We start from the raw sequence: 23078 nt of genomic DNA on the forward strand, positions 1-23078 counted from the left end.
AAACAATCGCAACATTGTTTCAATAGTATATAGAACTTTTCCTGCAGCTCTGGTATATAAAGCACAATAACCAAATGATATACTGTATGTGAGGCTCTTGATCAAATCTTTGATCATGACACTCGTGAGGAGAGAGTCCTTGTTAAACTTTGACACAAAGTAGTCTGTGATAAATAGCACAATATGTTTCATCTGAGTATTTGTTATAGTCAAAATAATCCATACATTATGCTTTTATTACTCAAAAATGAGTTGTATGAGTTCAGGTCAATGAGGCCTACAGGCCATCAATATCAAATAGAAGTTCAAAACGTGTAATGTTCACAAGAACTGAAGTTGATAAAAAGATCTAACACAACATTAGATGATAATATATGTAATATTATGGATTTATAATCAGCTATAATGGGGTGGTCATTTTGGACCAGGAACACACAATTAATTAACATGAAACGAACACAACAGGATGGTTAATCAAGGGCCTATCTCCACATCTAATATTTAATCTGTGTGCATAATATGGCGTCATGGCTGTGAGTTTCTGGAATATTTGGCATTTGGGCGTTATATGCATAACCATAACTAAGCGCGTTTGCGCGCACCAGTTCCTCCCAAACACGTCAAATGTTTTTGTTAAAACACTCAGGGTTTAACGCATCACGTTGTACCACATTCTACAACTTGCCGCTTGGAAATCGGCCAAGCTTGTGTCTGGTGTCAAGCTAGCCTGAACAGATACTTTCAGACATCTAATTTCTTCACCTCATTCCTGAGACAGAACTGCGCCCACCCCTTGTGTAAGCAATTTAAACTTGATAGCAGACGATCATTTGTCTATCTTTACACTGCAAATCTTTGTTCACTTCAGATCGACCCAATGTCTCATGCGCTTCTTTACCATAATCATTGTCATTTTTTTTACGCGCAAAACTCCACCCGGGCGGTAAACCTCTTCTGATTATCGATTTTTAATGCAAGACAGAGCAGAACTTTGATTGGTGCAATCGAGAGGCTGTAGACTCCTGTCTGACGCGCGCCTGTGTTCTTTTCTACCCATGGAAATGGTCAGTACAGGTGCCTGAATGTGCACAACGACAACATTTTAATAATATGAACTTATTGCCAAGTGGAATATGTTTTTATTTATCTGTAGCAATCTGCTGGCTAACGTCAAGGGTCGACGGATCTTGGTGGTGAGTAGGCTCTCAAGAATGTGAAAATAGCACTTACGACTAATGAAAATGTAAAGTTAGTAGAAAATATTATCGGCTTTAGGAACAATATATATACTCAGTGGAGTCTAAACTTTATAGTATACGCTATTGGCAAGGACTGCGTGAGACAATGCATGACTTTGGACACATAGGCTATGATCTGTGTAAACGTTGGTTTAATTTGAATTAAACTATAATAATTTCCAATAAAATATGTAAATGTGTAAAATAATCGAATGTTTTTCCCAGAACACTAGACATGTATGTTTCTTTCATTTGGACACATTATGGGGCAGATCATTTTTTTCTCCCTTTATTCGTGTTCTAGGAGCCTATTTTTTTATTATATAAATAAATAAACACCATAGCCGACAAGGACATTCAAACAGATTAAAGTTGCATGGTCAAAGCCAAAACCTCTTTCATCTTTCTATGCAGGTACATGGGTACCCTCGGGTCGCAAGTGATGTGCGACAACATCCCCGGGTTAATCAACAAACAGCGGCAGCTGTGCCGCCAGCATCCCAAAGTTATGCAGGCGATTGGAGCCGGGATTAAAGACTGGATCGGGGAGTGCCAACATCAGTTTCAGAACCACCGCTGGAACTGCAATACCATGGCGCGAGAACACAACTTGTTCGGACGCCTACTGCTGCGTAGTAAGTATTGAGAGAGTAAAATACTCATGCATATGCCTACTGTAAAAATATGTAATTTCATATTTAGTTAAATACATTTTAAATTATACTGAACAAAAATATAAACACAACATACAGTTCATATGAGGAAATCAATCAATTGAAATAAATTAATTAGGCCCTATGGATTACACAACTGGGGTTACAGATATAAATCTATTAGTCACAGATACCTTAAAAGAAATGGGCCTCACAATGGGCCTCACAATGGGCCTCAGGATCTCCTCACAGTATGTTTATGCATTCAAATTTCCATCGATAAAATGCAATGGTGTTCGTTGTCCATAGTTTATGCCTGCCCATACCATAACCCCTCCGCCCCCATGGGGCTCTCTGTTCACAACGTTGACATCAGCAAACTGCTCGCCCACACGACGCCATATACATGGTCTGCGGTTGTTGGACGGTTGGACGCTCTGCCAAATTCTCTAAAAAGCTGCCTCTGCTTATGGTAGAGACATTAACATTCAATTATCTGTCAACAGCTCTGGTGGACATTCCTGCAGTCATCATGCCAATTGCACGCTCCCTCAAAACTTGAGACATCATGTGGCATTGTGTTGTGTGACAAAACTACACATTTTAGAGCTGCTTTTTATTGTGCCTCAGCTTCTTGATATGCCACACCTGTCAGGTGGAGGTTTATCTTGGCACAGGAGAAATGCTCACTAACAGGGATGTTAACACATTTTTGAGAAATAAGATGTTTGTGTGTATGGAACATTTCTGGGATGTTTTATTTCAGCTCATGAAACATGGGACCAACACTTTACATTATGCGTTTATATTTTGGTTCAGTGTTATTGATCAAATCAAAGATATAGGCCTATATATGAACTAAATATCATATCTTTCATTCTCAAATATGAGCATGAACATGTTATTAGCTAAATTGCTCAGGTAAAAAAGTGCAGCTATTAAATTACCATACGTAAACAATAGCTGATATTCTGGAATTATTTTTTTAACTGTGTGCTGGGACAGTAATATAGTCTACTCATCTTCATCCTCATGTACAAGACAAGCACTTCTGAACAATAGACTAGTAATTCCAACATGCTATCTGCTATAGACTCTAGGCTCCTAGATATATAGCAAATATGGTATGTGTTTTTCCCCAACCAATTATTAACAATGGTGAACCTATAAAGTTCTAGCCTTTATCAAAGTGAAGGAATTTGTGTGAAATTCATGTTCTTCTTTGACAGATGTTTTCCCTGTGTGCTTGCATTGCATTCCATACATTTTCTCACTTTACAGCTCTAGATGTATCAATATGACGTGCCTGCTTGCTGCTACTCTGATGAGAAGGGTGTAATTGCGGCATGCAATTCGGGGTGTTCCTGCATGTGGCCATTCCTGTATCTGCAGGAACCCCTCTTTACACTTCTATTGGTTGATCCATTTTTATAAGCTAGGATTCCAGTAAACAGGCAGGAGGCGACAGCTCTCCTATACAGTAGATGGCGCCAACCGCCAATAAACCCCACAGGGGTGACAACTGTAGCTAGTTAGGACACCAGTAGACAGTGTCCTCCGTTCTGTTAGTGAGGGCAGGTGTTTGGCAGGCGGGCGCGAACGACACTATGTGCTAGCTAGCTAGGACTCCGATACACAGCAGGTGGGGTAGGTAGCTAGCTGGAACACGACACCAGTACATAGCAGGCGGGATAGGTAGCTAGCTAGAACGCGACACCAGTACATAGCAGGCGGGATAGGTAGCTAGCTAGGACTCCGGTACACAGCAGGTGGGGTAGGTAGCCAGCTAAAACACCGGTAGACCGTGTCCTTCGCCCCCGCCTGTTGGGTACTGCTTTCCTGCAGTTCTGTTAACAACGGCATTGGTAGGTGTTTGTCTAGCTAGGTAGTTAGAACTCCGGTACACAGCAGGTGGGAGGCGGGGGCGACATCGGTAGCTAGCTAGTACACCGGTAGACAGTGTTCTTCACCCCTAAAAACTTGGATAATACTTTTATTTCCCTTTATTTATTTTTCTCCACATTTTAATTGTATAGACAATCATGCAGGAACCAATGGAATGCTCGAGGGGGGACGTTCACTCAGGAACCAATTGGATGCTCGAGGGGGGGGAGTGTCCACATGCAGGAACACCCTGAATTGCGGGCCGCAATCACACACTATTGGCTCTGATCGGTATCAGGTCCAGTGCTCTACATGCTTATAAAACTGCCACAGCTGACAAATGTGGGGAGTCAAGGATAAGTGTGTCAACTCCCATCTCGTATTAGACTTACTTCTCTCCACGTTGGAATCTCTTTTTAATTGGTATAAATGTGAGGATCCACTCCACCTTGGGGGTGATCATAGAAATAAAATGGGTAATTCTATTGGGCATCATGTCCCAGTCCTCCGGCTCCTATAGGCCCTAAGTTATTCCAAGGTGGAACTTTAATGGCCAGTTTCCCAGAAAGACTAGTCCTGGACTAAAAATCATGTTCAATGGCGATTCACTTTTGAACGTATTTATTTTTTACTCCTGGACTAGGCTTAATCTGTGCCCAGGAAACCGACCCTGAGAATTACGTGTAATTTGGTTCTTTAATCGTCCCTTTGGTATTCAGACCTCCCAGACTCAGCTCTGGTTGTGTCACACAACATTAGGAAGCTGCTCTGATTGGCAGCATTATTGCTGTGGCACCGTGAGAAGCTACTTATTGTCAATGTCAGGACGCTAATTTAAAACAATTACTGAGTTTTCTTATTTTTTTGGATGGTTTCATGTTCTCATCCGTTGGTTTATCTCCTCATTAACCAGATTAAACATTCACAGTCATTCACAGGCGCACACACAGTGAGTGTGTGTGTGTGAGTGAGAGAACATCTTGACATAAAAACAGCATTGTGAACTGAAGTTTAGCGTTTCCTGATCTCAGACACGCACACCCCCCCCCCCTTCACTATCCATAGTCTTTGATCCCACAGATCTCTCATCAGTTAGAAGAGAAGTCAGGGGTATTTAATCACAGAGCATTGCTGGTCAATTTCACCATATTGGAGTTAGATAAAGCAAAACACTACCATGCCTTAAATAAAAGACTTGAAAGAGTAACAAACAGTATCCATGCAGGTACCCCAACCTCAACCAATAGCTAGCTCTTTGTTTTTACAGGATCCTATTTAAACTGTGAACCCCCCGAGCAAGACATTTTTACATAATGTTTACTGTGTACAGTACACACACACACACACACTGTAGTGGTTATGCATCTTTATGGGATACTGGCTGGATACAATTTACAGTTTATCTCTCGGTTTGTGTAACTTATACGGTGAGTATACAAAACACTAAGAACTTCTCTTTCCATGACATAGACTGACCAGGTGAATCCAGGTGAAAACTATGATCCCTTATTCATGTCACTTGTTAAATCCACTTCAAATAAGTGTAGATGAAGGGGAGGAGACGGGTTAAAGGAGGATTTTTTTTAAAGCCTTGAGACAATTGAGACATGGATTGTGTATGTGTGCCATTCAGAGTGTGAATGGGCCAGACAAAAGATGGAAGTGCCTTGAACGGGGTATGGTAGTAGGTGCCAGGCGCACCGGGTTGTGTCAAGAACTACAACGCTGCTGGGATTTTCACGCTCAACAGTTTCCTGTGTGTAGCAAGAATGGTCCACCACCCAAAGGACATCCAGCCAATTTGACATAATATTAGGAAGGTGTTCCTAATGATTTGTACACTCGGTGTATGTTTGTGCAATGAGTTTGTGTGCATTATTCATGGCCTTTAGGTAAGCCTATTCATACAGTTGAAGTCGGAAGTTTACATACACCTTAGCCAAATATATTTAAACTCAGTTTTTCAGAATTCCTGACATTTAATCAGAGTAAAAATTCCCTGCCTTAGGTCAGTTAGGATCACCACTTTATTTTAAGAATGTGAAATGTCAGAATAGACAATTATTTATTTAACCTTTTATTTATTTCATCACATTCCCAGTGGGTCATTCCCACTCGCACATGCTTTTTCAGTTCTGCCCACAAATCTTCTATAGGATTGAGATCAGGGCTTTGTGATGGCCACTCCAGTACCTTGACTTTGTTGTCCTTAAGCCATTTTGCCACAACTTTGGAAGTATGCTTGGGGTCATTGTTCATTTGGAAGACCCATTTGCGACCAAGCTTTAACTGATGTCTTGAGATGTTGCTTCAATATATCCACATCATTTTCCTCCCTCATGATGCCATTTATTTTGTGAAGTGCACCAGTCCCTCCTACAGCAAAGCACCCCCACAACATGATGCTGCCACCCCCATGCTTCACGGTTGGGATGGTGTTCTTCGGTTTGCAAGTCTCCTCCTTTTTCCTCCAAACATAACGATGGTCATTATGGCCAAACAGTTCTATTTTTGTTTCATCAGACCAGAGGACATTTCTCCAAAAAGTACGATCTTTGACCCCATGTGCAGTTGCAAACCGTCTGGCTTTTTTATAGGGGTTTTGGAGCAGTTTCTTCTTCCTTGCTGAGCGGTCTTTCAGGTTATATAGGACTCGTTTTACTGTGGGTATAGATACTTTTGTACCTGTTTTCTCCAGCATCTTCACAAGGTCCTTTGCTGTTGTTCTGGGATTGATTTGCACTTTTCGCACCAAAGTACGTGGTACCTTCAGGCGTTTGGAAATTGCTCTCAGGATGAACCAGACTTGTGGAGGTCTACAATTTTTTTTTCTGAAGTCTTGGCTGATTTCTTTTGATTTTCCCATGATGTCAAACAAAGAAGCACTGAGTTTGAAGGTAGACCTTGAAATACATCCACAGGTACACCTCCAATTGACTCAAATTGTCAAAACTATAGTTTGTTAACAAGAAATTTATGGAGTGGTTAAAAAACAAGTTTTAATGACTCCAACTTAAGTGAATGTAAACTTTACTGTGTGTCCATGTAACTTATAACTTCTGGTGTGTATACTGTTCCCTGTGTGTGTGTGTGTGTGTGTTTGTGCGTGCGTGCGTGCGTAATGTAGTGTGGTGGGTGTGTCTGCGTGCGTGCGTGCAGTGTGTGTACATGTGGAGTGTGAGCTTGCTTACGCGTGTGTGTTCAGCACTCACACAATGTCTTCCTCTTCCTCTCTATGCCTACCAGGCAGTCGTGAAGCGGCCTTTGTGCACGCCATCTCCTCGGCCGGGGTGGTCCACACGCTGTCCCGGGCTTGCAGCCAGGGAGAGCTGCAGTCGTGCTCCTGTGACCCCACCAAGAAGGGCTCATCCCGGGACGCCAAGGGGACATTCGACTGGGGCGGCTGCAGCGACCATGTGGAACACGCCATGAGGTTCAGCCAGTCCTTCATAGACGCCAAAGAGAGAAAGGAGAGAGACGCCAGGGCTCTAATGAACCTCCACAACAACCGTGCTGGGAGAAAGGTGGGTTCAAAGTTCAAACACATGGGGGAGTAATGACTCCAACTGAACCAATTTGATCTAGATCAGTGTTTTCCAAACAGTTGGTTTGCATATTTGTATTCCTGAACTGGCACACCAGATTCAAATAATCAAGGGCTTGATGTTTAGTTGACTAGTGGAATCAGACTTGCCAATCAAGGGCTAGTGATCCAAGAGTAGAGGGTTGGGATACACTTGCTTAGAGGAATTTGATAGACTATTACCCTGTGTAGATTCCATAAACTTCCATAAACACACGTGCACATACACGTGCACATACAAACCCTACCTGACACACAACCACCAACCAACCAGATACACACCTAGCCTCCCTAACGACACTTCTTTCGCTCTCCATCCTCTTCCTCATCACCACACAGGCGGTGAAGCGGTTTATGTCCCTGGAGTGTAAGTGTCATGGCGTGAGCGGCTCCTGCAGCGTCCGGACCTGCTGGCTGGCCTTGGCCGACTTCCGCCGCACGGGCGACCACCTGCGGCGGCGCTACAACGGGGCGGTGCAGGTGGCCATGAACCAGTATGGCACAGGCTTCACCACCGCACAGCGACACTTCAAACGGCCCAGCAAGAACGACCTGGTCTACTTCGAGGACTCGCCAGACTACTGCATAAGAGACCAAGAGTCTGGTGAGTCTGGTTTGTAGTGTTCAGATTTAGTCCACAGTCCAGACAGAGATACTGACGTAGATGATGTACGCTCTGTCTGTCTGACATCTGACATGACTTTCTCGCTGTAGAGTAGAACACCGTAATACTTGACCATAATATCTTCAGTATGTGGTAATATTTTCACAGGGTAACCGCTCAGCCTCTTGTACAGTAGGGTTATTCTCTTAATGCTGCGCCGGATAACACCAGAGAGAATGTGTTGGTGTGCCTGTGAGCGAGAGGGAGAAAAGTGTATGTGTGGGTGCGTTTCTGAGACGGCAAGAAAATAGCGTTTGTGTGTGAGTGAAAACAATGTGTGTGTGATCTGAAGGACCTGGGTGCCCGTCAGGCAGCAGATGATCCGAGGTGATCAGGTGTCGGCCAGTTTAAGGGCCATTACACACTTCTGTGGGCTGAAACCCGACCTGCTGCGCACCACTATAAATTACCCCTGCTGGAGCACACACACATACCCTTGGGCACAGTGATGGCCCCTACACCTCTGCATGCTTGGAACCCCAAAATGGAGGAATATTTGTAGGGTACGTCATATCTCTCAAACCCCTCTGACCGACATCAAAGCTAACCACTCCTAATGTAGACCTGGAGGGGCCTCTCTGAAGTTCCCTCCCCTCTTTTTCTCATCTTCTTCATTACGCTGACCTAAAGTCACAGGATAGGTGAAGGCAGTATGGTGAACACCCACCACTGAGGATAGGTGAAGGCAGTATGGTGAACACCCAGTACTGAGGATAGGTGAAGGCAGTATGGTGAACACCCACCACTGAGGATAGGTGAAGGCAGTATGGTGAATACCCACCACTGAGGATAGGTGAAGGCAGTATGGTGAACACCCACCACTGAGGATAGGTGAAGGCAGTATGGTGAATACCCACCACTGAGGATAGGTGAAGGCAGTATGGTGAATACCCACCACTGAGGATAGGTGAAGGCAGTATGGTGAATACCCACCACTGAGGATAGGTGAAGGCAGTATGGTGAACACCCACCACTGAGGATAGGTGAAGGCAGTATGGTGAACACCCACCACTGAGGATAGGTGAAGGCAGTATGGTGAATACCCACCACTGAGGATAGGTGAAGGCAGTATGGTGAATACCCACCACTGAGGATAGGTGAAGGCAGTATGGTGAACACCCACCACTGAGGATAGGTGAAGGCAGTATGGTGAATACCCACCACTGAGGATAGGTGAAGGCAGTATGGTGAACACCCACCACTGAGGATAGGTGAAGGCAGTATGGTGAACACCCACCACTGAGGATAGGTGAAGGCAGTATGGTGAACACCCACCACTGAGGATAGGTGAAGGCAGTATGGTGAACACCCACCACTGAGGATAGGTGAAGGCAGTATGTTGAATACCCACCACTGAGGATAGGTGAAGGCAGTATGGTGAATACCCACCACTGAGGATAGGTGAAGACAGTATGGTGAACACCCACCACTGAGGATAGGTGAAGGCAGTATGGTGAATACCCACCACTGAGGATAGGTGAAGGCAGTATGGTGAACACCCACCACTGAGGATAGGTGAAGGCAGTATGGTGAATACCCACCACTGAGGATAGGTGAAGGCAGTATGGTGAACACCCAGTACTGAGGATAGGTGAAGGCAGTATGGTGAACACCCACCACTGAGGATAGGTGAAGGCAGTATGGTGAACACCCAGTACTGAGGATAGGTGAAGGCAGTATGGTGAACACCCACCACTGAGGATAGGTGAAGGCAGTATGGTGAACACCCAGTACTGAGGTATTTAACGTCAGCACAATTGAAGAAAAGGAAACAAGGAGAGGACTTTTTTCACATTTTGTTATGTTACTTCCTTATTTGAAAATGTATAATCAATCTACACACAATACCCCATAATGACAAAGAGAAAACAGTTTTTTAGAAATGTTTGCAAATTTATAAAAAATGAAAAACAGATACCTTATTTACATAAGTATTCAGACCCTTTGCTATGAGACTTGAAATTAAGCTCAGGTGCTTCCTGTTTCCATTGATCATCCTTGAGATGTTTCTACAACTTGATTGGAGTCCACCTGTGATAAATTCAATTGATTGGACATGATTTGGAAAGGCACACACCTGTCTATATAAGGTCCCACAGTTGACAGTGCATGTCAGAGTAAAAACCAAGCCATGAGGTCAAAGGAATTGTCCGTAGAGCTCCGAAACAGGATTGTCGAGGAACAGATCTGGGGAACGCAACCAAAAAAATGTCTGCAGCATTGAAGGCCCCCAAGAACACAGTGGCCTCCATCATTCTTAAATGGAAGAAGTTTGGAACCACCAAGACTCTTCCTAGAGCTGGCCGCCTGGCCAAACTAAGCAATTGGGGGAGAAGGCTCTTGGTCAGGGAGGTGACCAAGAACCCGATTGTCACTCTGACAGAGCTCCAGAGTTCCTCTGTGGAGGTGGTAGAACCTTCCAGAAGGACAAATATCTCTGCAGCACTCCACCAACCAGGCCTTTATGGTAGAGTGGACAGTCGGAAGCCACTCCTCAGTGAAAGGGACATGACAGCCCGCTTGGGGTTTGCCAAAAGGCACCTACAGGACTCTCAGACCATGAGAAACAAGATTCTCTGGTCTGATGAAACCAAGATTTAATTCTTGGCCTGAATGCCAAACGTCATGTCTGGAGGAAACCTGGAACCATCACTACGGTGAAGCATGGCGGTGGCAGAATCATGCTGTGGGGATGTTTTTCAGTGGCAGGGACACTAGTTAGGATTGAGGGAGAGATGAACGGAGCAAAGTACAGAGATATCCTTGATGAAAGCTCCAGAGCGCTCAGAACCTCAGACTGGGGCGAAGGTTCACCTTCTAACAGGACAATGACACTAAGCACACAGCCAAGACAACGCAGGAGTGGCTTTGGGACAAGTCTATTATGTAAATGTGATATCCTTTTCTTATGAATACATTTGTAGAATGTTCTAAAAACCTGTTTTTGCTACGTCATGGGGTATTGTGTGTAGATTGATGAGGGGGAAAATGATTTAATCCATTTTAGAATAAAGCTGTAATGTAACAAAATGTGGAACATGTCAAGGGGTCTGAATACTTTCCGAATGCACTGTATACACTCCTCGGACAGTTTATTTGGTACACTCATCTATTACCGGTTTTGACCCCCTTTGCCTCCTGAATGGATACACCTGGTCAGCAAAAATGTTAAGATACGTTGTGCCGTTCAATCATTGTTCAATTGGCATCAAGTGACCTAACGTGTGCCAGAAAAACATTCCTCACACCAGTACACCACCTTCATGGACTGCTTACGCCAAATCCTGACTGCCATCAGCATGATGCAAGAGGAACCGGGATTCTCGGACCAGGCATTGTTTTTCCACTCCTCAATTGTCCAGTGTTGGAGAACGTGTGCCCACTGGAGCCATTTCTTCTTGTTTTTAGCTGATTGGGGTAGAACGTCTGCTGCAATTGTCGTCTGCTGCAACAGCCCATCCGTGACAAGGATTGACGAGTTGCACATTCCGAGATGCATTTCTGCACACCACTGTTTTACTGCACCGTTATTTGTCAGTTTGTTATTTTGCACAATTCTGTTATTTTGCACAATTCTCCTTCAACCTCTCATCAATTAACTGTTTTTCACCCACACGACTGCCACTGACTGGATGTTATTTGTTTACTAGACAATGTAGTGCGTGAAAAGCCTAGGAGGCGACCATTTCTGAGATTCTGGAACCGGCGTGCCTGGCACCAACGATCATACCACGCTCAAAGTCTCTTAGGTCACTTGTTTTGCCCATTATAACGTTCCACAGAACAGTAAATGAACGTCTCGACTCCAGTCTGCCTGCTTTATATGAAGGGTCTTTATGGCCTGTATACATGTAAGCATGGTGAGCTCACTGATCATGGCCCCTCTCATGAGAACCTCTCTCCACAGACATTGGCTCCAGTCATCTTGGATCTCTCACACACACACACACACACACACACACACACACACACACACACACACACACACACACACACACACACACACACACACACACACACACACACACACACACACACACACACACACACACACACACACACACACACGGGAGACAGATACTGTAGGGACTGCACCCCCCTGTGCCTCTCCAAAGTGTGAAATCAATTTCCCTCGGCCCCATGGAGGCTCAGGTGCTAAACTCATCTCTCGGCGCCCCCTCATCTTAATTCAATAAGCAGACGCCAGGAGAGAAGAGAGAGAGAGGGAAGGGGGGTGGAGTCTGTCCTTGATGTCAACCCTAGCTGTGCAGCATACCATGACTGACGGAGAGGCGGACACGTTGTCGGGTGGGGGTGGAGTCTCATCGTGCCCAGACACAATACCTGACTGCTCTCTCTCTTTTTCTTCCTCCCTCTATCTCTCAGCAGTGAGGAACAGATGGACAGAGTGGGAAGGAGGGATGAGGAAGAGGAGAGCATAGAGGGCTATAGAAATAAGCTGCCTAGAATAGACATGATCTGTTCCCAATCCCAAATCGACTCCTAGCTAGCCCCTTTAAGTCAGGACATTCATCGTCACGTGTACAGGGTTTTCACCTTAGTGAAGGAGGTAAGGAAGCTACTTTAGACTATTGAGATGCACCCCATTGAGGTTTGAGTTGAGGCCTCAAATAAATAGTAAATATTGATCTAATTTAATTGTATTATGGGATGATTTCTGAGAGTCCAATAAGCCTGCCAGACTCCCTTGCATGGTCACTCTGAGAAGAGGTGCAGGAGTGTGTGTGTGACAGTGAGTGCCAGCCAGGGTAAAATTAACACCTGATGAAGAACCTGACTACCAGCTGATGGCTCCTATCATCGATCGCTCATCCTGTCTCCCTTCATCCTCTTATCCCTCACTCCCTCCTCATCTCCCCGCTCCTCCACGCCTTGCTCACTCTATCACTCACCGTCTCATCTAGTTAAGATTGAGTACACTGCATTCTATTGGAATGATGTCAATACCTGTACGGTAGTGGGGCTTAGAACGCTGTTTGCCAACAATCACTCCATTGCAGCTAAAGATTAGATTTAGTCTATTTGGCATGTAATAAGCACATTTGATAAGGATTGTATGTGGATCACAAGGTAAAAAAATCTTACTGGTTCAATATACAGGCAGAATATATACCATATACCAGTATATACCTGATTGTGTCTCTTCTGATTTGATTCATTTATTCTCTCCCTCGCCAGGTTCGGTGGGGACGGGAGGGCGGGTGTGCAACCGGACGTCTCGCGCCGTAGACAGCTGCGAGGTTATGTGCTGCGGCCGGGGCTACGATACAACACGCGTCAGCCGCACCACCAAGTGTGAGTGCAAGTTTCACTGGTGCTGCGCTGTGCACTGCCGGGACTGCAACCAGGAGATGGACGTGCACACCTGCAAGGCCCAAACATGACTATACCACCAACCAACCTCTTATCCAGATTTGGTCTGAAATGGCAACCTATTTCCTATGGTGCGCTACTTTTGAGTAGTGCACTAACTAGTGAATAGGGTGGATTTTGGACATAACGCCAAATCAGTCTGACTTGCACCTGTAGGCTATTGCACCAAGAACACCTTACAATCTAATTTTGTTCTTCCCTCACATTCCATTATATTTATTTGCTCTCTCAATAACCAAAAAAACATTTCTGAAATGTATTCAAATTTGTATATGTAAATACAAACTTTATGTAATTTAAAAGAAAGTTGAGTGTATAGTTTATGGAAACTGGTTGATAGCAGACCTGACCATACACCCCTGTCCTCAACCAGCCAGTTCCAGGACATGCTTTAGTCACCTGACCGCCATTTATGTTCCATGGTCCACAGGAATATTTATTACAGTTGTGATATATGCTTGACAATCAAAATTGTGTAGTTGAAGTTGCAGCAATACACATAGTTCTTTATTTTGGTATTTTTTTTCACTTTTTTAATGATGGCAATTGAGCACCTTTTTTTTGTACAACAAAAAAACGTTTTTTTTTTTACATGATTTGAAAACAAAATTGAACATATCAAATAAAGTCAAAACCGATTCAGAATGTTTCCCTCTTCTCTTCCATCCTCTCTGTCCGTCTAATCCATGATCTTGGCACAAAGGGTGTGTCAGTCAGTCTGGTTCAGTCTAGTCCAGTCAGATGCGTGTGAGTTGGTGCCACAGACTGGATGGCAGGATGCTCTCCACTTTCTCCATGATGAAGTTCAGAGGAGCAAACAGGGTGCTAAGAAACTACATACAGAGAGACATGATGTTAGAACACACACGCCAATTCCTAGTGGAACCATTGCAACCAGATTTCTTCCTGAACATGTCAAGGTACTGTATGTAGATAGGTGCACCATAACATTCCAGTTGAGAATGTACCCATCTTTACTGAAGCTCTGCGCATTTCAAGGTAGCTACTGTGGGTTGTCGGCCTCAAATGATAGCTAGAGGACCATGATAGGAGCACCTTAGCATGCCAGTTTAGGTACTGTGCTCAATGGGGCAGAACCAGAACTTGTCTACCAGGTATGTTGACTACTGACTGTGCTCTAACCCCTAAGAGTGGTAGTGGACTCTCTGTCAGCTCCCCATTCATCCTCCTCCCCTCTGATGTTATTTTGCTCCCTCTCTTTCTATTCACACCACCCTCGCTCTCATCCCTCTCTCTCCTCTCTGATGTGTTTTGGCAACATGCAGTGTGGGGGATAGGGGCTCCCTCAGAGGGATTGAGGGTGATGGAGGTTTGGCTTTGTCTGATGGCAGATAAAAGGCTGTCAGGGAGCGATGGAGAGAGGTGGAACAAGCACCTTGTTTACACGCTAAGAGGGAGAGAGGCCCTGTTCCAATGCTTTGAAGATGCACCTTTACTTCCTTCCGTCTTTCTTTGGGAGAACCCACTGATCTGACATGATTCGATAGGTGAAAGCCAAGTCATGTTTTCATCCATTCAATCATATTAGATCAGTGCTTACTTTAAGAAAGGGAGGAACTGTGCCTCTACCCTTGCATGTAAACCAGATGCTGATTAGTTTGTCTTTGAAGTATTGGATGTGGATCAGAGTGTGTCTGATCATTCTGTCTCTTATTACGTATACCAGAATGTTTCTATTGGCAAGAACATACTCACCTTTACCATTAAGGCGAGAATGCAGGTTCTACCAACTAAATACAACCTAGCACTCTGGTACCCTGCAAACCATGATCTGTTTTGTATCTCACATGATGTAATAGAGTATATTGCAGATATTGTTAATGGTTTCTATTCATATAAGGACCAGTACATATGTAACCTTTATTTAACTAGGCAAGTCAGTTAAAAACAAATTCTTATTTACAATGACAGCCTAGGAACAGTGGGTTAACTGCCTTGTTCAGGGGCAGAACAACAGATTTTTATCTTGTCAGCTCAGGGATTCGATCTAGCAACCTTTCGGTTACTGGCCAAACGCTCTAACCACTAGGCAACCTGCCACCTCACATATCTAGACATGACCGCCTCGTTGACCATATAGCTAGTGAGATGAAACAGACAGTACCACCATCAGTGCATATTCAAACATTCTCGTCAGAGGAGGCTGATGAAGATGTGTTGTGTTTTCTTGTATACCAAATATGTCAGATATTGTTGTTGTGGAGGGAGGCCAGAAGGGGGTGCTACTTTGGAAGTAGGTTGCTTTGACACCTACATGAAGCATACCTTTGCTGCTAAGCCCCTTGTCAAGTGGAAACATAGGCTGACTGTACGTAGCCTTCAGATAGCAGGGCTACATAGGACAAAGGCAAAGCAGCTCGCGAGGTACTGAGCTGTTGTAGAGCTCATGGGCAGCCTAGCTTCATGGTGAAGGTGCTTTCTATGTCCAGATATCCGTGACCTTTGATATGTTTGAATCATTCTCGACTGTAATGTGATTTGTGGATTCAAATAAAGTATGTAAAGTGTGTGTGTCATCAGCACCCAACTAAGAGGGCCAGAACAGAGCAAGTGCAGGGCCAGAACAGAGCAGAGCAGAGCAAGCCCCTGCAGAGGAGATGGTAGCTGCTGATAGAGTCACACCAGGAGCAGAGCGATGAGCTCACACACATTCCAGGGGAGTGGCAGCACAGACAGCACAGGCCTGCTGAGGAAGTACATCACGCCGTGGATAATGCCCTCCACTGGTAGATAGGAGAGGGCCTGTGTAGGTTCTAGGGGTTGGATTCAATAGTTCTAAGCTGCTTCCTTTACACATTTCCTTCCCTGCATCACCACTGATCCACAAGACTTGTATTGATATAGGACCTTGCATCAACTTGTATAGAGCTTGCCTAGTCTTCTGTTATCCAGACTTCAGATAAAAGCAAATCTATGGTTGTTACAGTCAAAACAAAAATGGCTCAATGACAACCTCTGTACAGTTCAGAAGAACGCAACAAAATGAATGGCCACCTTATTTATGAGGAATCTGAATGCAAATAACCTTATTGGGGATGGGGACTTGGCTTAGAAAGGGAACTGGTATGTGTGCGCGAGTGTGAAAGCGACCGGTGCAGGAGACTCACCGCTTTAGCGAAGACTCCCATGAGCTCGGGGAACTGGTGTGTTAGCAGGGCCAGCATGGCGGTGAAGGAGCAGAGACCAGCCGTGAAAAGGATGAAGAACGGCAGCTCCTTCTTAGGATACACCGACACCTCATGAAACACTGCTTCCACATGAGAGAGAGCGCATCAACACACTGTACATACTTTATTCACACACACAGTATTATCTCATACCCCTGAACATTGACTCGGTACTGGTACCCCGTGTACAGTGCATTCAGAAAGAATTCAGACCCCCTTGACTTTTTCCACATTTTGTTACGTTACAGCCTTATTCTATAATAGATTTAAAAAATAAAATTATTCTCAATCTACACACAATATCGCATAATGACATTTTTGCAAATGTATCAATAAATAATATATATATATATATTTTTTTAACCTCATTTACATAAGTACTCAGACCCTTTGCTATGAGACTCCAAATTGAGCTCAGGTGCATCCCGTTTCCATTGATCATCCTTGAGATGTTTCTACAACTTGATTAGACATGATTTGGAAAGGCACACATCTGTCTATATAAGGTCCCACAGTTGACAGTGCATATCAGAGTAAAAACCAAGCCATGAGGTTGAAGGAATTGTCCGGTGAGCTCCGAGACAGGATTGTGTCGAGGCACAGATCTGGGGAAGGGTACCAAAAAAATGTCTGGGGTATTGAAGATCCCCAGACGGCAGGGTAGCCTAGTGGTTAGAGTGTTGGACTAATAACCGGAAGGTTGCAAGTTCAAACCCCCGAGCTGACAAGGTACAAATCTGTCGTTCTGCCCCTGAACAGGCAGTTAACCCACTGTTCTAGGCCGTCATTGAAAATAAGAATTTGTTCTGAACTGACTTAGTTAAATAAAGGTAAAAAAGAACAGTGGCCTCCATCATTCTTAAATGGAAGGAGCTTGGAACCACCAAGACTCTTCTTGGAACTGGCCGCCTAGTCAAACTGAGCAATTGGGGGAGAAGGGCATTGGTCAGGGAGGTGACCAAGAACCTGATGGTCACTCTGGCAGGATCCCCTGTGGAGATGGGAGAACCTTCCAGAAGGACAAAAATCTCTGCAGCACTCCAGGCCTTTATGGTAGAGTGGCCAGAAAGTTTGCCAAAAGGCAAAGGACTCTCTGGTCTGATGAAACCAGATTGAACTCTTTGGCCTGAATGCCAAGCATCATGTCTGGAGGAAACCTGGCACCACCCCTACGGTGAAGCACGGCGGTGGCAGAATCATGCTGTGGGGATGTTTTTCAGTGGCAGGGACTGGGAGACTAGACAGGATGGAGGGAAAGATGAACAGAGCAAAGTACAGAGAGATCTTTGATGAAAACCTGCTTCAGAGAGCTCAGAACCTCAGACTGGGGTGAAGATTCACCTTCCAACAGGACAACGACCCCAAGCCCACAGCCAAGACAACACAGGAGCGGCTTTGGGACAAGTCTCTGAATGTCCTTGAGTGGCCCAGCCAGAGCCCAGACTTGAACCCGATCGAACAGCTCTGAAAAGACCTGAAAATAGCTGTGCAGCGACGCTCCCCATCCAACCTGACAGAGCTTGAGGGGATAAGAAAACTAAGAAAACTCAAGGCTGTAATCAATGCCAACGGTGCTTCAACAAAGTACTGAATAAAGGGTGTGAATACTTATGTAAATGTGAGTTTATTTTTAATTTTTAATAACTTTACAAACATTTCTAAAACCCTGTTTTTTCTTTGTCATTATGGGGTATTATGTGTAGATTAATGAGGGAACATTTTAGAATAATGCTGTAATGTAACAAAATGTGGAAAAAGTGAAGGGTCTGAATACTTTCCCAATGCACTGTGGACAAGTTATCATTCATCATTGTGTATTCAATTCCTTGTGTTATTATTTATTTATGCATTCCTATTCATTTGTTTCTCTCTGCATTGTTGGGAAGGGCCGTCAGTAAGCATTTCACTGATAGTCTACACCTGATGTTTACCAAGCATGTAACAAATAATATTTGATTTGTACACAGACACCTCACAAAACACTGCTTCCACATGAGAAATACAGAAAGTCAACACACCGCACACACAGTTGAATCCAGAGCGTCTCTTACTTGGTAGCAGCTCTCTGTCTGCGGTCTCGGTGCAGATGGGATATGGGTAGAAGAGGTGTCCTTTCTCCAGAGGGTAGGGGATCATTCTAAAAGCTGGGGAGGAAACAGGACACAGCAGTCAGAATAGGTTCAGTCAGGTACAAAGGTTTCATGTTCAGCTCAGAAGTGTAGTGCACCATTAGAAAACTCTGAAAATGTGTGCTGTACTCACTGCCCTGAAAATGTGTTGTACTCACTGCCCTGAAAATGTGTTGTACTCACTGCCCTGAAAATGTGTGTTGTACTCATTGCCCTGAAAATGTGTGCTGTACTCACTGCCCTGAAAATGTGTGCTGTACTCACTGCCCTCAAAATGTGTGCTGTACTCACTGCCCTCAAAATGTGTGTTGTACTCACTGCCCTCAAAATGTGTGTTGTATTCACTGCTCTCAAAATGTGTGTTGTACTCACTGCCCTGAAAATGTGTGTTGTACTCATTGCCCTGAAAATGTGTGCTGTACTCACTGCCCTGAAAATGTGTGTTGTACTCACTGCCCTGAAAATGTGTGCTGTACTCACTGCCCTCAAAATGTGTGTTGTACTCACTGCCCTCAAAATGTGTGTTGTACTCACTGCCCTCAAAATGTGTGTTGTATTCACTGCTCTCAAAATGTGTATTGTACTCACTGCCCTCAAAATGTGTATTGTACTCACTGCCCTCAAAATGTGTGTTGTATTCACTGCTCTCAAAATGTGTATTGTACTCACTGCCCTCAAAATGTGTATTGTACTCACTGCCCTCAAAATGTGTGCAAGTGTGTGTTACAGAGTAAAGGCAATGTGTAACACAATGAAGTTATGGCGTATGAGGTAAAGCGGATGTTGTGTGTGTGTGTGTTACGCACTGCCCTCCCAGGTACAGTGGAGCAGGTTAAGGGCCCCCTCCACCCTCTTCCAGTGCTGCAGGTGAAAGAAGGCGTATGCTATGGCCTCACTGTCCCCTCGCTTCAGAATGTGCTCTGGAGGCAGTATTAAACTTTTCATTTCTAACAGGTACTGTGGAAGACAGAGAGAGTCAGTAAGTACAATATAAAATGCACAACAGAAACATACTTTTTAATGCAACTTTATACCAGTTCTTACAACCAGGAGAACGTCGATCAGCATTCAAGTAGCACCATTATAAGCGTCGTCGTAGTAGTAGTAGTAGTAGTAGTAGTAGTAGTAGTAGTAGTAGTAGTAGTAGTAGTAGTGGTTAGTGGTGCTGCAGTAGTTGTAGTGGTTAGTGGTGCTGCAGTAGTAGTAGTAGTAGTAGTAGTAGTGGTTAGTGGTGCTGCAGCAGTAGTAGTAGTAGTAGTAGTTGTTAGTGGGGCTGCAGTAGTAGTAGTAGTAGTGGTTAGTGGTAGCAGTAGTAGTGCTACAGTGGTAGTAGTAGTAGTAGTAGTGCTACAGTGGTAGTAGTATTAGTAGTAGTGCTACAGTAGTAGTAGTAGTAGTAGTAGTAGTAGTGGTTAGAGGTGCTGCAGTAGTAGTAGTAGTGGTTAGTGGTGCTGCAGTAGTAGTAGTAGTAGTAGTAGTGGTTAGTGGTAGTAGTGCTACAGTAGTAGTGCTACTGCAGTAGTAGTAGTAGTAGTAGTGGTTAGTGGTGCTGTAGTAGTAGTAGTAGTAGTAGTGGTTAGTGGTGCTGTAGTAGTAGTAGTAGTAGTAGTAGTAGTGGTTAGTGGTGCTGTAGTAGTAGTAGTAGTAGTAGTGGTTAGTGGTGCTGCAGCAGTAGTAGTAGTAGTAGTAGTAGTAGTAGTAGTAGTAGTAGTGGTTAGTGGTGCAGCAGCAGTAGTAGTAGTAGTAATAGTGGTTAGTGGTAGTAGTAGTAGTGCTACAGTAGTAGTAGTAGTAGTGGTTAGTGGTGCTGCAGTAGTAGTAGTAGCAGTAGCAGTAGCAGTAGTAGTAGTTAGTGGTGCTGCAGTAGTAGTAGTAGTAGCAGTAGTAGTAGTTAGTGGTGCTGCAGCAGCAGTAGTAGCAGCAGTAGTAGTAGTAGTAGTAGTAGTAGTAGTAGTGGTTAGTGGTGCTGCAGTAGTAGTAGTAGTAGTAGCAGTAGTAGTAGTTAGTGGTGCTGCAGTAGTAGTAGTAGTAGTAGTAGTAGTAGTAGTAGTAGTAGTAGTGGTTTGTGGTGCTGCAGTAGTAGTAGTAGTAGTAGTAGTAGTAGTAGTAGTAGTAGTAGTAGTAGTAGTGGTTTGTGGTGCTGCAGTAGTAGTAGTAGTAGTAGTTAGTGGTGCTGCAGTAGTAGTAGTAGTAGTAGTAGTAGTAGTGGTTAGTGGTGCTGCAGTAGTAGTAGTAGTAGTAGTAGTAGTAGTAGTAGTAGTGGTTAGTGGTGCTGCAGTAGTAGTAGTAGTAGTAGTAGTAGTAGTAGTGGTTAGTGGTGCTGCAGTAGTAGTAGTAGTAGTAGTAGTAGTAGTAGTAGTAGTAGTAGTGGTTAGTGGTGCTGCAGTAGTAGTAGTAGTAGTAGTAGTAGTAGTAGTAGTAGTGGTTAGTGGTGCTGCAGTAGTAGTAGTAGTAGTAGTAGTAGTAGTAGTAGTGGTTAGTGGTGCTGCAGTAGTAGTAGTAGTAGTAGTAGTAGTGGTTTGTGGTAGTAGTATTTTATGGTTCTGTCTGGTTTGCTTAATGTACGGAATTATAAGTGAGCTTATACTTTTAGACTTTTACTCAAATAGGATTTTACTGGGTGACTTTCACTTTCACTTGAGAAATGTTCTATTAAGGCATCTTTACTTTTACTTAAGTATGACAATTGGGTACTTTTTCCACCACTGGCTGCAGTAGTAGTTGTTAGTGGTGCTACAGTAGTAGTAGTAGTAGCAGCAGTGCTACAGTAGTAGTAGTGGTTTGTGGTGCTGCAGTAGTAGTAGTAGTAGTAGTAGTTAGTGGTGCTGCAGTAGTAGTAGTAGTAGTAGTAGTAGTAGTGGTTAGTGGTGCTGCAGTAGTAGTAGTAGTAGTAGTAGTAGTAGTAGTAGTAGTAGTAGTAGTAGTAGTAGTAGTGGTTAGTGGTGCTGCAGTAGTAGTAGTAGTAGTAGTAGTAGTAGTAGTAGTGGTTAGTGGTGCTGCAGTAGTAGTAGTAGTAGTAGTAGTAGTAGTAGTGGTTAGTGGTGCTGCAGTAGTAGTAGTAGTAGTAGTAGTAGTAGTAGTGGTTTGTGGTAGTAGTATTTTATGGTTCTGTCTGGTTTGCTTAATGTACGGAATTATAAGTGACTTATACTTTTAGACTTTTACTCAAATAGGATTTTACTGGGTGACTTTCACTTTTACTTGAGAAATGTTCTATTAAGGCATCTTTACTTTTACTTAAGTATGACAATTGGGTACTTTTTCCACCACTGGCTGCAGTAGTAGTTGTTAGTGGTGCTACAGTAGTAGTAGTAGTAGCAGCAGTGCTACAGTAGTAGTAGTAGTAGCAGCAGTGCTGCAGTAGTAGTAGTAGTAGCAGCAGTGCTACAGTAGTAGTAGTAGTAGTAGTAGCAGCAGTGCTACAGTAGTAGTGCTACAGTAGTATTTGTAGTAGAGGTTGACTATAGTAATAGTAGTAGTGCTATGGAAGTAGTAGTAGTAGTTATGGGTTCTGTAGTAGTAGTAGTAGTAGTAGTAACGGGTTCTACAGTAGTAGTAGTAGTAGCAGCAGTGCTACAGTAGTAGTAGTAGTAGCAGCAGTGCTACAGTAGTAGTGCTACAGTAGTATTTGTAGTAGAGGTCGACTATAGTAATAGTAGTAGTGCTATGGAAGTAGTAGTAGTAGTTATGGGTTCTGTAGTAGTAGTAGTAGTAGTAGTAGTAGTAGTAGTAACAGGTTCTACAGTAGTAGTAGTTATGGGTTCTGTAGTAGTAGTAGTAGTAGTAGTAGTAGTAGTAGTAACAGGTTCTACAGTAGTAGTAGTAGTAGTTATGGGTTCTGTAGTAGTAGTAGTAGTAGTAGTAGTAACGGGTTCTACAGTAGTACTAGTTATGGGTTCTGTAGTAGTAGTAATAGTAGTAACGGGTTCTACAGTAGTAGTAGGAGTAGTAGTAGTAGTAGTAGTAATGGGTTCTAGAGTAGTAGTAGTAGTAGTAGTTATGGGTTCTACAGTAGTAGTAGTAGTAGTAGGAGTAGTAATGGGTTCTGTAGTAATAGTATTAGTAGTAGTAGTAGTAGTAGTAGTGGGTTCTACAGTAGTAGTAGTAGGAGTAGTAATGGGTTCTGTAGTAATAGTATTAGTAGTAGTAGTAGTAGTAGTAGTAGTAGTAATGGGTTCTACAGTAGTAGTAGTAGTAGTAGTAGTAGTAGTAGTAGTAATGGGTTCTACAGTAGTAGTAGTATTAGTAACGGGTTCTACAGTAGGAGTCGTCATTGTCGTAGTGGTGCTACAGTAGTAGTAGTAGTAGTAATGGGTTCTACAGTAGGAGTCGTCGTAGTGGTGCT

At 43.8% G+C, this 23078-nt stretch overlaps 2 protein-coding genes across 9 annotated transcripts in view; one reads left to right on the top strand and one right to left on the bottom strand.

Moving 5' to 3' along the window:
- Nucleotides 1–685: 685 nt before the first annotated feature.
- wnt2 (wingless-type MMTV integration site family member 2) lies at nt 686–14065 on the top strand. 2 transcript variants are annotated; one of them, XM_042301755.1, is made up of 6 exons: nt 687–1064; nt 1154–1193; nt 1653–1873; nt 7022–7299; nt 7698–7962; nt 13222–14065. In XM_042301755.1, the coding sequence occupies exons 3-6, from the start codon at nt 1657–1659 to the stop codon at nt 13425–13427; spliced, it is 966 nt and encodes a 321-aa protein (XP_042157689.1). In that variant the 5' UTR covers nt 687–1064; nt 1154–1193; nt 1653–1656; the 3' UTR covers nt 13428–14065. The 2 variants fall into 2 exon arrangements, with proteins under 2 accessions (XP_024235834.1, XP_042157689.1); XM_024380066.2 differs by having other exon boundaries at nt 686–1193.
- LOC112218848 (suppressor of tumorigenicity 7 protein homolog) overlaps nt 14065–23078 on the bottom strand; it is a 72873-nt gene continuing 63859 nt past the window's right edge. For 5 of the 7 annotated variants that reach the window (XM_042301752.1, XM_024380062.2, XM_024380061.2 and 2 more), the window contains 4 exons: nt 19540–19690; nt 18623–18748; nt 16545–16684; nt 14065–14249 (listed from right to left, as the gene is read on the bottom strand). In XM_042301752.1, coding sequence (XP_042157686.1) covers nt 14154–14249; nt 16545–16684; nt 18623–18748; nt 19540–19690 — 513 coding nt within the window. In that variant the 3' untranslated portion in view covers nt 14065–14153. Of the gene's footprint in view, nt 14250–16544; nt 16688–18622; nt 18749–19539; nt 19691–23078 lie in introns of all 7 variants that reach the window. The other 2 variants (XM_042301753.1, XM_042301754.1) reach the window with 2 other exon arrangements.

Source organism: Oncorhynchus tshawytscha, linkage group LG19 (assembly GCF_018296145.1).
Source record: "Oncorhynchus tshawytscha isolate Ot180627B linkage group LG19, Otsh_v2.0, whole genome shotgun sequence".
In the NCBI taxonomy this organism is placed as follows: Eukaryota; Metazoa; Chordata; class Actinopteri; order Salmoniformes; family Salmonidae; genus Oncorhynchus; species Oncorhynchus tshawytscha.